General features: G+C 40.9%; 1 protein-coding gene and 2 pseudogenes across 3 annotated transcripts in view; 2 read left to right on the forward strand and 1 right to left on the reverse strand.

Moving 5' to 3' along the window:
* The window catches only part of LOC144390331 (protein NLRC3-like), a 78,145-nt pseudogene that overhangs the window by 36,924 nt on the left and 27,848 nt on the right, over positions 1–13,373 (forward strand). The gene's annotated exons all lie outside the window — the stretch shown is intronic.
* On the forward strand, positions 914–3,505 carry LOC120815136 (C-C chemokine receptor type 3-like; annotated as a pseudogene).
* Positions 4,659–7,477, reverse strand: LOC120815135 (ladderlectin-like). Of its 2 annotated transcripts, none has more exons than XM_040170148.2 (7): positions 7,298–7,477; positions 7,089–7,193; positions 6,974–7,009; positions 6,718–6,824; positions 5,403–5,537; positions 5,136–5,247; positions 4,659–4,994 (listed from the first exon to the last, which is right to left on the reverse strand). In XM_040170148.2, the coding sequence occupies exons 2-7, from the start codon at positions 7,147–7,149 to the stop codon at positions 4,933–4,935; spliced, it is 513 nt and encodes a 170-aa protein (XP_040026082.2). In that variant the 5' UTR covers positions 7,150–7,193; positions 7,298–7,477; the 3' UTR covers positions 4,659–4,932. The 2 variants fall into 2 exon arrangements, with proteins under 2 accessions (XP_040026082.2, XP_040026083.2); XM_040170149.2 differs by having other exon boundaries at positions 7,309–7,357.

Consider the following 13,373-nt stretch of genomic DNA (forward strand, 5'->3'; position numbering starts at 1 on the left):
TGTTCTCAATTCTGGCCAATATTTGTTATTCATGATGATAGTGTAGGCCTTAAAGTGATTTTCAAAAAATTATAGCACAACCTATTGGCATAGGGAAATGCAAATGTTTTACACTTTGATGTCCTACTCCTAGCCATTTAATCTGATAAGACTTATTTTCACAAATTTGAGGTTGAAGACTATGGTGATAATTCGCCATAAATATTGTTTTTGAAAGACTGAAAAATGGTCACATGAAAGATCAAGCTGAAAAGTTAGGTCAGTGTCCTAGGTGACAAGTGCTGATGGGGAGTTTTTGCTCAAAAGAGGTGAAAATATTTGGACATATGTATAACGGGAAGACTTTAAAAAAGTATCCTGGAACTAGAATGAAAAAAGGTCAGCATGTGGATGTCCTGGGTTCAAATCCCATACTATAATTTTTTGTCCGTCTGTCGGGCACCCTCCCCCTTCGTCACGAAAGGGGAGGCTAAGGACCGTTCATCACGGCTCGCAGCTCTGATTCTTCTTAATTCTTCATTTTGAGGCAAGCCCATCTATCTATAGAGGTTTGTTCACATGTCGGACCCAAAATAATTGATGCAGGCTCCTGGCAAAATGCTCCTTTGGCAGATTTCTAACCACTAAATACATGGTCTGCAATACAATTAATACTAAAATGTGGTATAACTGTTTATTAATTCAACTTAGAAATTCTTCAGATTCAAAAATGTATATCATGTTGCTGTATTTTAAACTGTTATATCAATTTGACAAGTATCGGGTGATCATTGATACTCTTTGAAGCCACCTCAAGTCAGTGTGAAACATCAGTTTCAAAAGTGCTTATGAGACCGTTTAAGCATGTAGTCTTTGCTTTTACTTAAGTTAAGTTACAAATTTTACTTAATTTTAGTTCAAACCTAAAAACTAACTATTTTTTAGGTTTGAGAAGCTGACTACTGTGACCAACATCTTGCTGGTCAACCTGGTGATGTCCTCCTTGATCTTCATGAGCAGTCTCCCCTTCATGGGAGTCTACTTGCAGCTCTCCAACTGGATCTTCGGCAATGTCATGTGCAAGATTCATGGCACCGTGTACTATCTGGGCTCCTACAGCTCCGTCCTGTTTCTAACCCTTTTGACCTTCGATCGACACCTTGCAGTTGTTCACTCCCTGACCGCGTCGCGATTGAGAAGTCAAAGGTATGTGGCAGTATCCTGCGTGGTGGTGTGGTTGGTCAGCTGCCTGGCATGCATCAAGCCCATGATTCTACACAAGGCGTTTGTTGATTTCGAGAACACAACGTACTGTCAGGAGTATCCTAATGAAATACCTGGCATAGAAGGGAAGCTGCTGAGTGACTTTGGATTCTACATTCTTCTTATCCTTTTCTTGATCGTTCCTCTTGCTGTTACCATCTACTGCTATGTCAGGATTGCTATCACTGTCGTTTCATCCAAGATCGTCACCAAATTCAAGACAGTCAGGTTGATATTTGTCATTGTACTTCTATTTTTCACAAGCTGGACCCCATTTAACATTCTAATGCTGATGAATGATGAAGACGCTGACTGTGAAACAAGGCAGAAAATGGATTATGCTCTTGAAGTCACTCGTGTCATGGCCTACGCTTACTTTTGTATCAGTCTGTCTTTTACAAATTTGTTGGGAAAAAGTTTCAGAAGTATTTCCGACAGTTGCTGGTAAAAACCTTCCCAGGGTTTAAGAGGGATGTTTCTATCTGTCTGCAGAATAGGAGCAAGATGTCTACACAAAGCACACAAAATTAGCTCTAGGAATCAGAAGCCTTTTGATTTTAAGGACCTCTATGTGGCCAATATTAGGAATTTAAGCAAAAGAGCAACGTTAGAAATTATAATATCTGATCATAACTATTGTTAGAATTATAGTTTGTGTTCTTAGATATTATATTAGTATGTTATAAATAACTAATGCGAACACATTTTATAAGGCCTTTAATTACTGTACACATGAAATCCAGCCATAATGTAATGTTCAGCCTGCTAGAAGGACGCTTAAACTTTCCGCTATGGATTTCTGCCATATTTACTTCCAATGAAGGGTTTTAGCAAAAGAACGGATGAAGGAAAGCACTGACAGGCAATTGTTCTGATTTCTCATCATAAAATGTTATAAACTGTGATGATTTAAGATATCTTATGTAGAGTGTATTAGCTATTGGATGAGGATTATATTATGTTATGTTTACATGAAGAAGTTGTAGGCCAAAGGTTTATTCATTGAATGTGTTGAAATGTAGAAATAACAAGGGACAGTCCGGAGAGGGAGATTTCTGGTTCGGTTCCAGATTGGGTGGAGAGAAATGTCACAAAAACAACGTGGGAGGAGCTACGTTTGAATGTGCAGCCAATCACATCCGGCTGTGAAATGATGGACACACCACTAGAGATTTGAATCTAGTCATTAGGGTCACCAGATACACACCTGTCTCAAGAGTAAAGGAGGAATCATTGTTGTGCCATTGCCAAGCGGTATTTAATGTGCGCCGCCTCATATGTGAAAATACATTGCAGCTACATCGGGTACAGAGGGACCACATCGACAGCTTTAAATGATCAGATCGAGCCGATTGTGTATATCCTGAAGGTTCCATTTGCAATGGAGCTTATCAGGTCCGAAATTAAACTCATTTAAATGTACTAAATGTGCTTATGTGACGCCTTATCGTCCTTTTGACCTGGAACCTACACATGTCTGCTTGTCACTATAATTGCTTTGATTATTTCATTTGAATCCAAATATTTTGCTGTATATTAATACGTTGAGAATCAATCATGTCCTTTGTTAAACAGTTTTTGAATTTTGTAAAAACTTTGATTCATGTCTATTCAATTGTTGGCTTACAGTATATGAGGCAAATTTTTACATGGAAAAGGAGTCAAACTTTGTTGGTTGGTTTTTCTTTGAGTTGGCTCCTGCATTAAGCGGAGCAAATCAGTGGTGTTTGGTTGAATTAAACCTTTGAAATAATAGACTACATGTTTCTGTTTTTAGCATAACGTCAACTTCTTTGTTGAGGACACTCATTTTAGAAAACACAGTGACTAAAGGGCTGTAGTAGAAAGTAATTTTCATGTTTCATGGTCATGGTGAAAAGAGGAAGTTGCAGTTCTTATCTGCACAGTTTACCACATGAAAGTGAGAATTGTTCTCGAGTCATTGACATTGCTTCATCTATTTTCAACATACAACCTACAACACTATTTTTAGTTGTAATTCTAAAGAATTTGTTCATCCATTTCAAAAGTACGTTGTAGTTTTAAGATTTCAAAGGTTTAAAGGACGGGATAATATACCAAGACAGGTTAGTTTATCATTTCACCATTGATGGTTTAAACGCCATAATTGTATAGTGATTGTGTTATGTCTCTGGCACATCCGCTGTCAGATGAACTCTGCTTCACGCCTAATTCGTCCTTCTCTGTCAATGCTATATATTATTATATTGTACCTTGTGATAAATGATATCCCACACTTAAATTCCTGCTATTATTTCCACTGAAAGAACAAATCAAGCTGTCATAATAGTCTTCCATATTGTCTTCCCTCAATTTTCTTTCAGTTTGTTCTGTTGAGGTCAGGTTAAATTTAGTCTGACAGTTATATATATATATATATAATCCCAGTAATTATGTTGAGAATTGCAGGTTTGCAACTGAGTGCAACCTGCATATGAACAACAAGCTACCAGCTCACTGTTCATATCAAAACACATGCAAAAGTGCAACCAGAAAAATGTATTGCAAGTAAGACGTTTGTGAAATGTGGCAAAAGGTTTTTTTCAGGGGAAAAAAAAGGAAACATTTCTTACATTCTGAATATTTCATAACAACTTGGGACTAACTCATTTATGACTGAAAGCAAGATACTTTGATAGGCACAGTGTGGGAAAGGAAGTAAAGAATTACACTTACTTAGACTTACTAAGACAAAGTAAGTGCACTATAGCAAGATGATGACCAGCATGGATATGACTTGTTTGGGGGATCTGGCCAGGTACATTCTTATAGAGTCACTTTTAGAATGTTTCTACCTCCCTCTTTCACATAGTTGTGCTGTTAAATAACTAGTAAGCCCCTCAGCAACACGTGTACGGTGTACGGTGATGATGCTTTTGATCAAGAGTATATTTGCTGTATGTAAACTTTATCCTCTCAAATAGTTCATCTGAGGGATTTTAAGCACGTTGGTGCATCTCAGGTCGGACGGCACATAACAAGTCAACGGATCAGGAAGACAAATTACTGGCTAAACACAAATCAGTATACTGCATTATTTTTATGATTAGACTGCATTATTGCAGCTGGGCAGCTGTTACATTTACAGTTACTTTGAATTGTTTTAAGCAATGTTCTACTTTTTAATGGGATTGATTGAATTATTTTAAGCTCTACATGTAATGTAGTGTTTGCAATAGCACTTTACGGATATAACATTATATAGGAGAAACATGACCAAATCACTTATGTTGACACTCTCTTGGATAAATGAATACAAAAAAAAAATAATGAAATGTCACCATTTAACATATTAAGGTTGACTACTTTTATTTACTAAAAACCTCTGTATTGTAACAAACTAATGAGCTGTTTTCACTGCAAAGATTCATTCAGATTAACGACAGACCAGCTTGTTTCAATGCTCTAGCTTTTTATTAATGCATAAAGAAAGAAAGAATATGTGTAGAATATATGTAAGGTTGTGCTAGAAGCATTTTTTCCTCTTATTGAGGCTCAAGGCCTCAAACACCGTCCAGCTCGTGTCAGTTGTCGTATCTTATGTAGCGTTACAGCGACAGAAAAGAAAAGTATAAATGTGAAATACAATCGGATGTGTTTGAAAGCTTGCACCCCCTTTTTCCTAATCAAGGGGCACCTGAGGCTTCACTGCCAGTGAAGGGATCAGGTTCACTTGGCACAAATAGATGGAAGTTTAGTCAAGCAGTCCACGTCATCCCAGGCCTTCGCATCTGCCAGTACACAAACAAGTAGGGGAGTTAGTGAATTGAACACAAACCAATCAAACTTGTCAAAACGACTAAACAGCACCAACACCAGTATGAAGTGGATGTAATGGCTCAACACCTACAAGAAACACTGTGTTCTTTTACCTCCAAAATTCATTTGAATGCAATGCTGGTTACCCCCTAAGTTGTTAGGCTCTCCATTGGCCCAATTCGTGTAGTCAAATCTTATCCCATCACTCCAGAACCATTGCTTCTCCTGGAGGAAAACATTTGAGTTAGTATGAAATAATATATAATACAAGGTGATTAAAGCAAAAAAATGTAGATATGAGTAGATGTTGCACGATTAAAAGGAATTCAAATGTAAAACAGAATGAGTGCAATATTTGTAAGTAATGGTGAATAAAATACCTCTTGTGCATCAGAGCCTCCAATCCATGTGTTTGGATGATTGGAACTGGAGCTCAAAATGGCTGTCTGAATACCATGGTACTCCAGGACGCTGTGAACGGATGCAAGGTGTCCACCCAGAGAAAGACAGTTTTTCTACAGAGAGGAGACAGACCGATGTATTGGGGAGGGTTTGAACCAATTTACTCTTCAATTTAAAATCAGTGATACATTATGAGTAGTGATGGGCAAAGATAAAAAAATGTAAATGTGATTAACAGCGATTAATCGCAATGTAAGCAAAATCCATTAATACATTATAAATGTGTATTGCACGGTTTTATTTTAAAGTAACAGTATCAGAACAATATAAGAGCCACTCTCGGAGATCCTTTTCTTTCTGAACAGGTACCAGAAGAAAAATTATTCTTTTATCAAGGATCAACATAATGCAGAATATGTTCAGTAGTACGAGTCCCTGTTAGTGAGGTAAAGTGCTCTAGCATAAAAATGACACTTGAGTCAAATAAAAAAGCAACTTGTTTGATGTTGGTTGAGCAGTTACACAATGAGACAATTGACTTTTAATCTCCTCTTTTTGATCCGTTCCTCCGACTTTACATTTTCTTACTCCTCTGCACCGAGCCAGCTGCTAAGACACACAAGGTCATTTACGTTTCCAGATGATGAAGAACCTCTCTTCTTCTAAACAGTACGACCAGCAAGAGGGAACCAGCTTCCTCAGGTGCAGATGTTGTCCTTCAGACTGCTGTGAGTCTGCATGTCCTCAGTGAGAGAAGCAGCCGGTGCTCGTTGTGACGACGTCACTGCGTTTCAACTCCTGTGTTCTCCTCACGGCGTGCGTGATGCTGGAGGTTCGTACGCGCCTCAATCGTTTCTGTTCTAAGGACACTTTATTCTTCATGTGTTGGTTTAAAAATGCTGGTAACCCATGATAAAATCATTGTCAGCGTTAATGGATTGCTTCGTTAACTCATTTATAATGTGTTAACGCGCCCAACCCTTATTTTGAGATGAGTTTATTCATTTTTCTACATCTCAATGTAGTTGGTTTCCAAAATTTGTGTCATATTTAGTGTTAAAAGACTAACTAGATATGTAAACAGAGAGAGTCTGAGTACAGCGTATACATATATTTTGGTAGACTTCCATTTCTGTTCATATAAAAGTGCAGACATTTAGCTTTACCGAAGTTAAGTAGCAGTAAAGATTCTGAGAGCGATCCCAGTTAGTTGGCTGCAACTTTATGTCTGTTTTTAATATTTACAAAAACTACAGTCAACTGCAAACATTTTATCAAAGTCACCAGCATTACCTCAGCGTTAGTCCAAGTCATCGCTCTTGGAATGAAGCGGAAACAGCGACCGTTATAGCGAGTCCAACCGTGCCAACAAAAGAAAGACCGCTTGACCAGATGTCGCTCTGCAGAGAGAAATAAAGTTTCTGTATAACTTTTATATTACTGTATTAAACTGATTTTGATGGTGGGTAAATGTCATTACGCAATGCAAAACAAAGGATTATGTCCTTAAACAACAGTGAATCCAAATATCTCAGTGGAAGCTACTCACCATTGGGTTCTTCTCCAGACATTTCCTCTGGGAGAGCTGTGAAGTTATTGACCTGGATTATTGATATTCAATGACAACAAATGGATGCGTACCAGTAACTACATCTAATACTCACCAGCAGCTCCAGTCAGAGCCATGATGGCACACAGAAGGGCAGTCACAGTCAGCATCTTCATGGTGAAGGCAAAGAGATGATGCAGATGCTGGAGATGAAGACCACCTGTAATACAAAGACAGATATGATTACTCATACTTGTGAAGAGGACAGAGAAACATGCAAACAGTCAGACCTTAAAGTCAAAGGTGAGGACGTTTGCAGCAAACCTGATACTGACGTGTGTCAATCAGCCGTCCTGTGATGAGGTGAAGAAGGAGAGGAAGCCATAAATACTCTCCGTTATCTCCTCATCTCTCACAGAAGAGGGAAGTGAGGACAGATGTGTGAGGTGGTTAACCACGCCCCTTGAGTGAACAACATGGCGGACCATGTTGGATTCTTGAGTGAACGTCTCTCCTTCATGTTGGGTCTTTTGAGGGGGTTAGTGTTTAGTGAGAATAGTATTCTATTCTCACAATTTAACATTGATTTCTCGTTAAAAATGCAATCACGTTTATTTTACATCGTTAGACTTCACAAAGTGTGTTTACGGGGTGGAGGTCCCCATTCACTTTGAATAGGGTGACGTCATCAGTTGCAGTCCGTATTTATTTAGTATGTATCACTACGAATTTGTTTTTCAAGGAAAAATACAACTTGGAAAAGTAAATTTTTTTCAGATACTTGTGTACAGCAGAACTTTAAAAAAGTAATTAATTAATGGGTAACAATAGAACCTAATGAATGAAGATAAAATAACCGTGATCAGTGAAACTATGTGCAACACCGCGTTTTCTACTTCCTGTTCCACGTACCAGGGTGAATTTGGCTGCAAGAACCTTGTTCATTTCTTCATCACCCCAAAAATTAAGAGGTACTTCCCTACAATGAACCAATCATGCTGGACAAGATGTGGGGAAGAAAGAGCAAATCACTGCCATATACAGTACGTTGGGGCTGCCCCAAGATGCAAATATTCTGGGGGATATTTGGAGATCTATGCAGCATATCCCTGGGCAGCAGATCCTATATGTATATAATAAACAAAAACAATCAATCCATTAAACGCTCTAAACTAAAGTGAGGAGCTGTGGAGCTGTAAACAGCACAAGGACAACTAAGGCGACCACAAGGTGGCAAGCCCAGAGCAAAAACAGTGACCTGGGCATCCTGGGGCGGGTGTACAAGGCAAAAAGTACATGACACACTGGCACAGGACAAGGGGAGACGCAGGACACGATCAGGAATCAGGGGAGACAATCAGACTGGTGACACAAGAGGAAGAGCAAGGAACCTGAAACGAGAGGAGAGTTCATTTCCAAAATAAAACAGGAAGTCACAAAACAACCATGGAGACAGAACAGAAACCCAACTTGACCTACAGGATATATGGAGATAGTGTCATACCTGTATGTTTCTTCTAGTATCAAATCTTCTCCCTGCAGTTTAGAGTTTCTGAAATATTGTGTATTCTATCGAATCCTTACATTTTCTGAAGATGATATCTGTTAACATGATATGTACCATATAGGGCACATTTGGACAATAATGTCTGACTTACAGCTTAAGAAAGTATTACATGTTATCTATGTTGTTTTACTCTGGTAAATCTCAAGCGGCGCAGAAAAAACTAGTTGCAAATATGGTAAAAATACAGCATTTGATTCAAGCATAGATTAAGGAATAATATATGAATAACATACCATCTCCTTTTTAGGGTATGAGGAAATGAGTTTGTTTCATTTCTTTGTTGAATGTTGCTTCATTTGACTTGGGGGGGTATGACTCACCAATAAGAACTGTGTCATGAAGATGTGGTACAGGTTAACAGCCAGTCATCGGTCAAGACTCGTGATACATCAGTCAATGCCCATATAAAAGGCATAAAGCCTTAGAATGAAAATCCATTTGCCACATGTCTGGTTTGAATTTATCTCTTAACTGAAGATAAAGGTTTTTTGGGAGTGAAAAACAAATTTTTGTCTTTCATTCGTTCATTATATTAGTTATTTTGATTAAAGTTAAATGACTTTCCAGATGTGGAAGTAAATCAGTATTGATCTTATTAGTTTGTTAGAATGTAATAAACGTTGTTATACTTTAAAGAGCAGTTTGCATGATTACTTTGTTCGTGTATAATATGTCTATAATGCATACAGTGCTGCAAGTAGTACAATGGTGGTGGAGTCTGATGGTGATGTAGTCTGAAGAAACCGCAGCTTGACTTCTTTTTAAGGCTTCCTCAGAGTCTTGTGGCTCTCGAGGAGCTCTGGGGCAGCGAGATACAGCGGCTGTGGTGATGTGACAGTCATGCTGGCAACATTCAGCGCAACAGAAGGTCTTTCTAGCTCTTTGATGCAGACAAGATAAAGAATACTGACTAGCTAAATGAGCCCCTTTACACAATAAACCGTTGTTATGCAACAGCACAGGCTGAGTTCTTTTTTGGTAACAGCATCTTTGTTCAGAGATCAAAACAAACGGCTCAACTTCAGTATTTGGAAATCTGCTGAAATAAAAAATGTAGCCGGGCGTTTATTCATTATTTATTTATTAAAAGGTTAATAATGAAACAATCAAACACGGTGCTCCGTTTCTGTGCCAAAGTGGCAGCCACTTTATTTTCACTCAAACTCCTCCTAAATACCCTTTTCCCATTCCTCTCATTAAAATAACAGTTAGATTTATCAAGTTAATTTCCTATGACCGTGATTTCATTTTTTGGCCGTTTTTGGTAATTTTCGGTGGCAATCGCTGAAAAAAGAGCGTAAATGCCGCTAATGACCGGTTTCGGGCAATGCGAGCTTCCGCAACCAATTTGGACCGCCATTTAGCTAAAGACAAAATCAGGTGGACGTCATGAGCAACGTCAATGAATGATATCATGCAAGGAGATCTGGGATGTTGTTTGATAACGACATGAGACATATTCATGGCTCGTACTGACATGACTGTTAAGCTGAATCTTGACTAGGCTTCCCAGAGTGCACCAGCAGAAATCACTAACTGTGGAGCACCTGTGTAGAGGTCTTCATTCCCTTTTTAAACAGGCACAGCGGAGAAGAGACAAGTTACTCTACGGTTCGGTCCAAAGACGCCAATGGTCGGTGAGATTTCATTTACTTTTGTTAAAAATGCCGATTTATGTTTAAAGCATGGGAAACTGAGTAGATTACGGTGAATCATTGCAGCATCAAAATGTCAGAATTTGCTATATATATTATTTATATTTCATTAAATTTGAAAGTATAAGAAGTTTATTTAAGTGTAAACCCAGTTATAAACTTTTTGGGAATGTTTAATGTGAATGTTTAAGTTTAGAGGTAATTAATGTTCTTTGTTTTTAAAGGTTTACAACCTAACTCTGAACTGGCAAATCAATGGACAAAGGCAAAAGAAAAACTAAATAAAAGTGATTAAGCCAGAAACTTTGAGTTGTCCTCGTGTCCTTTGGATTGTGAGCTGGAGATAACTTGACAATGACCCTTCATCTGGGCTGTAAATAACTTATAATATTAATATTGTCCTCTTTTTTCAAGCTTTCTACAGTCCCCAGTCAGTAGTTAAACGTTATTACAAAATAGCTTTGTCCATAATTGTATGATTCATGTCCTACATCCTTTTAATGAGAAAGGAGGATGACGATTTGCATACAAATGAAGGCACTTTTCTACTTTTCAATCTTGCTTTTTGGATGGTAAGATCGAACTAGGGATATGAAGATTTGGAACATCTTGTGAGCTGATCGCAAAACCTGAAAGCAGCCGGAGTCCTCTGAACAATGTTGTTCATCTGGATTCACCCCGAGAGGTAAATGCGGAGCCCAAAACGACAGCTTATAAAGGCTGAGCAGCTCAAAAGACAGGAAGGACATATGCTATGTGTTCAGTCTGATTGTGTATCAAACTGTGGAAAATGCTCTGCAGGGCTATGACGATATGACCAAGTCTCTGACTCCAGGAATGTTGCATTTACAAGACTATGTGGGTTTAAGGGCCGAGCGAGGCTTCCGAGGCACTAGGACACTCAGCCCGTCTTCAAAGGGCCATGAAGCACAGTAAAAAGTGAACTGCACATAGGAAGTGCACAGGGAAGACTGTCACGGGATGCAGACCACAGGATCCAATATCGGGTAACATCATTTATTAGAGCACCAAACAGACGGATCACTCTGAGTCCCGTGGCTCGACACGGCAGGCGGGCAGGTAGGTGACAGTGTAAGTGCCGTGGCTTGAGACCGGAGGCGGGCAGGTAGGTGACGGTGTAAGTGCCGTGGCTCGACACCGGAGGCGGGCAGGTAGGTGACGGTGTAAGTGCCGTGGCTCGACACCGGAGGCGGGCAGGTAGGTGACGGTGTCATGATCTGACTGGCTTTGGAGGTGTTGTTTCAGGCTGGGAGAGCAGGTTTCCGTGGTTACCTGGGCGGAGTCTGGTGGCTGCCTGCTGTCACAGCTGTCCTGCATTTACCATCGTCAGGAACCCCTCTTAAGGAACAGCAGGAGCACCAGTCTTCGCCAGATCGTTTTGCCTTCCCAGTGGTAACTCGGCCAGCTCTCACCCGAGATCGATTCTCTAAGGAAAGAGTTTTTTGCATTGACCCCTTTTTTATGTTTTGGTCCCATCCCAGCCTGCTTCCCGGAACCTGACGGCTTCCCCTCTTGCCCTCCCCGGCTTGGGGGAACTCCTCCAGCCAGCCGGATCTTTTCCTCTCCCTCGAGCGTGGATTCTATCTACCGTACCGCTCCTGCCGCCTGGACCCCTGTGCCTCTCTGCCTCTCCAGCATCTTCTCCGGCCACGGATCCCGAACCAAGTCCCTCTGCTGGCAAAATAAAATCTTTTATTTTCTCTGAATCCCGCTTTTGAGTCCAACCCTCTTTCTGGCGACCACCCCCACAAACAACTCCAAGTTGCTTAAGACTGTGCCTTTGGTGGATGCTTAGGCAGTCGTGATGATGGTTTGGTAGCTTGTAGTCAGTACATGAATAAGCGAGGATGACGTGTTGAAGCGCTTTAGTGTCTGGGATATTATTATGGCAACGTTTAAGCACAGGTCGTTTCCCAGGTACATTCTCACCATCTCAATCTCCAAACAGGTCGCCTGATCTTCCTCCGGGCCACTTGCCGTTCCTTGGGCTGCCCGACCCCCTGCAGCCGGCACCCCCGAGCCCGGCTCCCATCCGCCCACGGGGCCGACCCCCGTGGACCGCCCAACGGAGTTCCCTAGGCTGCCTGACCTTCGTCCGCTGGTCCTCTGCGCCTCATCCTGTGGTCCGTTTTCTGCCCATCCCGCCCGCCCTTGTGTGTTTTAGTCTGTCTAGGATCTGTCCCTTGAAGGGGGGAGTGGGGGGGTACTATCACGGTTTGGGTTTGTTTTCTGTTTTATTTTGTAGTTTCCTGCCCCTTCTGTCCAACTTCACTTGTCCTGCCTTGTCCTGTCATCCGTGATTGTCTGATTGTTTCCACCTGTGTCCAAGAACCTGCACCACCGCCCAGTGTATTTAAGCCTTGTGTGTCATGTGTCCTTTGTCGCCACTGCATGAAAAGTGAGATTTTCGTCCCCGTAAACGCCCGAAAATCTCCCTAATTTCCGACAATTTCCGACAATTTGCAACCTGCGCACGTCGCGTTTGTCTGTGCCACAAATTGTCGGAAATGAACCATGACGTAGGACGAGAGCTGGCGGAGGTGCGAATGGCCCGAATTAGCATATGAACGCAGCGAAGCCGCGGGTGGCCGAGCCGAGCGGGCTTGAATATCCTTACTCCTTATTGGATGAAACCACAACTTACGAACAAATAAAATCACTCGTGATTGGCATCAAAACCACATGTGGGCAGACCAGGCTTGAGTTTCCTTGTTCATGATTGGATGAAACCACAACTTTCAATCACTCGTGATTGGTTGGCAGATCTGTCGCTATTGGTCACCCGCCTCATTTTATTTATATATTCATATTATGATGTATATTCATTTCATGGTTATCCTATGTAGGCTACTACACTATTATTAGGATACCAACCAGGACATCAATGAATTTATAGAGAAAATGAACATTTGCCACATGTTTATGCAAAGAAAGAGCTTTATTAACAACACACAAACAACAACTACATACAAAGTGAGGATCTGCCCACACTTGGGTAACGGCGGTGTTTTCCGAGGCAGGTCTGTTGTGCAGGCGCCTCGTATGTGTGTGGCGACCGTACAATCCACCCCGAGACCCCGCCAACAACGCCGTCCCCTCCGTCCGACGTGAGCTCCACGGTGGTGGAGTTCCAGAGTTCCACCTCGTCATCAGCCAG

Source organism: Gasterosteus aculeatus, chromosome 21 (assembly GCF_964276395.1).
Source record: "Gasterosteus aculeatus chromosome 21, fGasAcu3.hap1.1, whole genome shotgun sequence".
NCBI lineage: Eukaryota > Metazoa > Chordata > Actinopteri > Perciformes > Gasterosteidae > Gasterosteus > Gasterosteus aculeatus.

Bases quoted from the DNA above. Each gene is read 5' to 3' on its own strand.
- LOC120815135 (XM_040170148.2), bottom strand. From the start codon at position 7,149: ATGAAGATGCTGACTGTGACTGCCCTTCTGTGTGCCATCATGGCTCTG. The intron at 7,010-7,088 runs GTGAGTATTAGA...ATAACTTCACAG, and splicing joins GGCTCTGACTGGAGCTGCTG to CTCTCCCAGAGGAAATGTCT. The intron at 5,248-5,402 runs GTATTTTATTCA...GTTTTCCTCCAG, and splicing joins GAGGCTCTGATGCACAAGAG to GAGAAGCAATGGTTCTGGAG.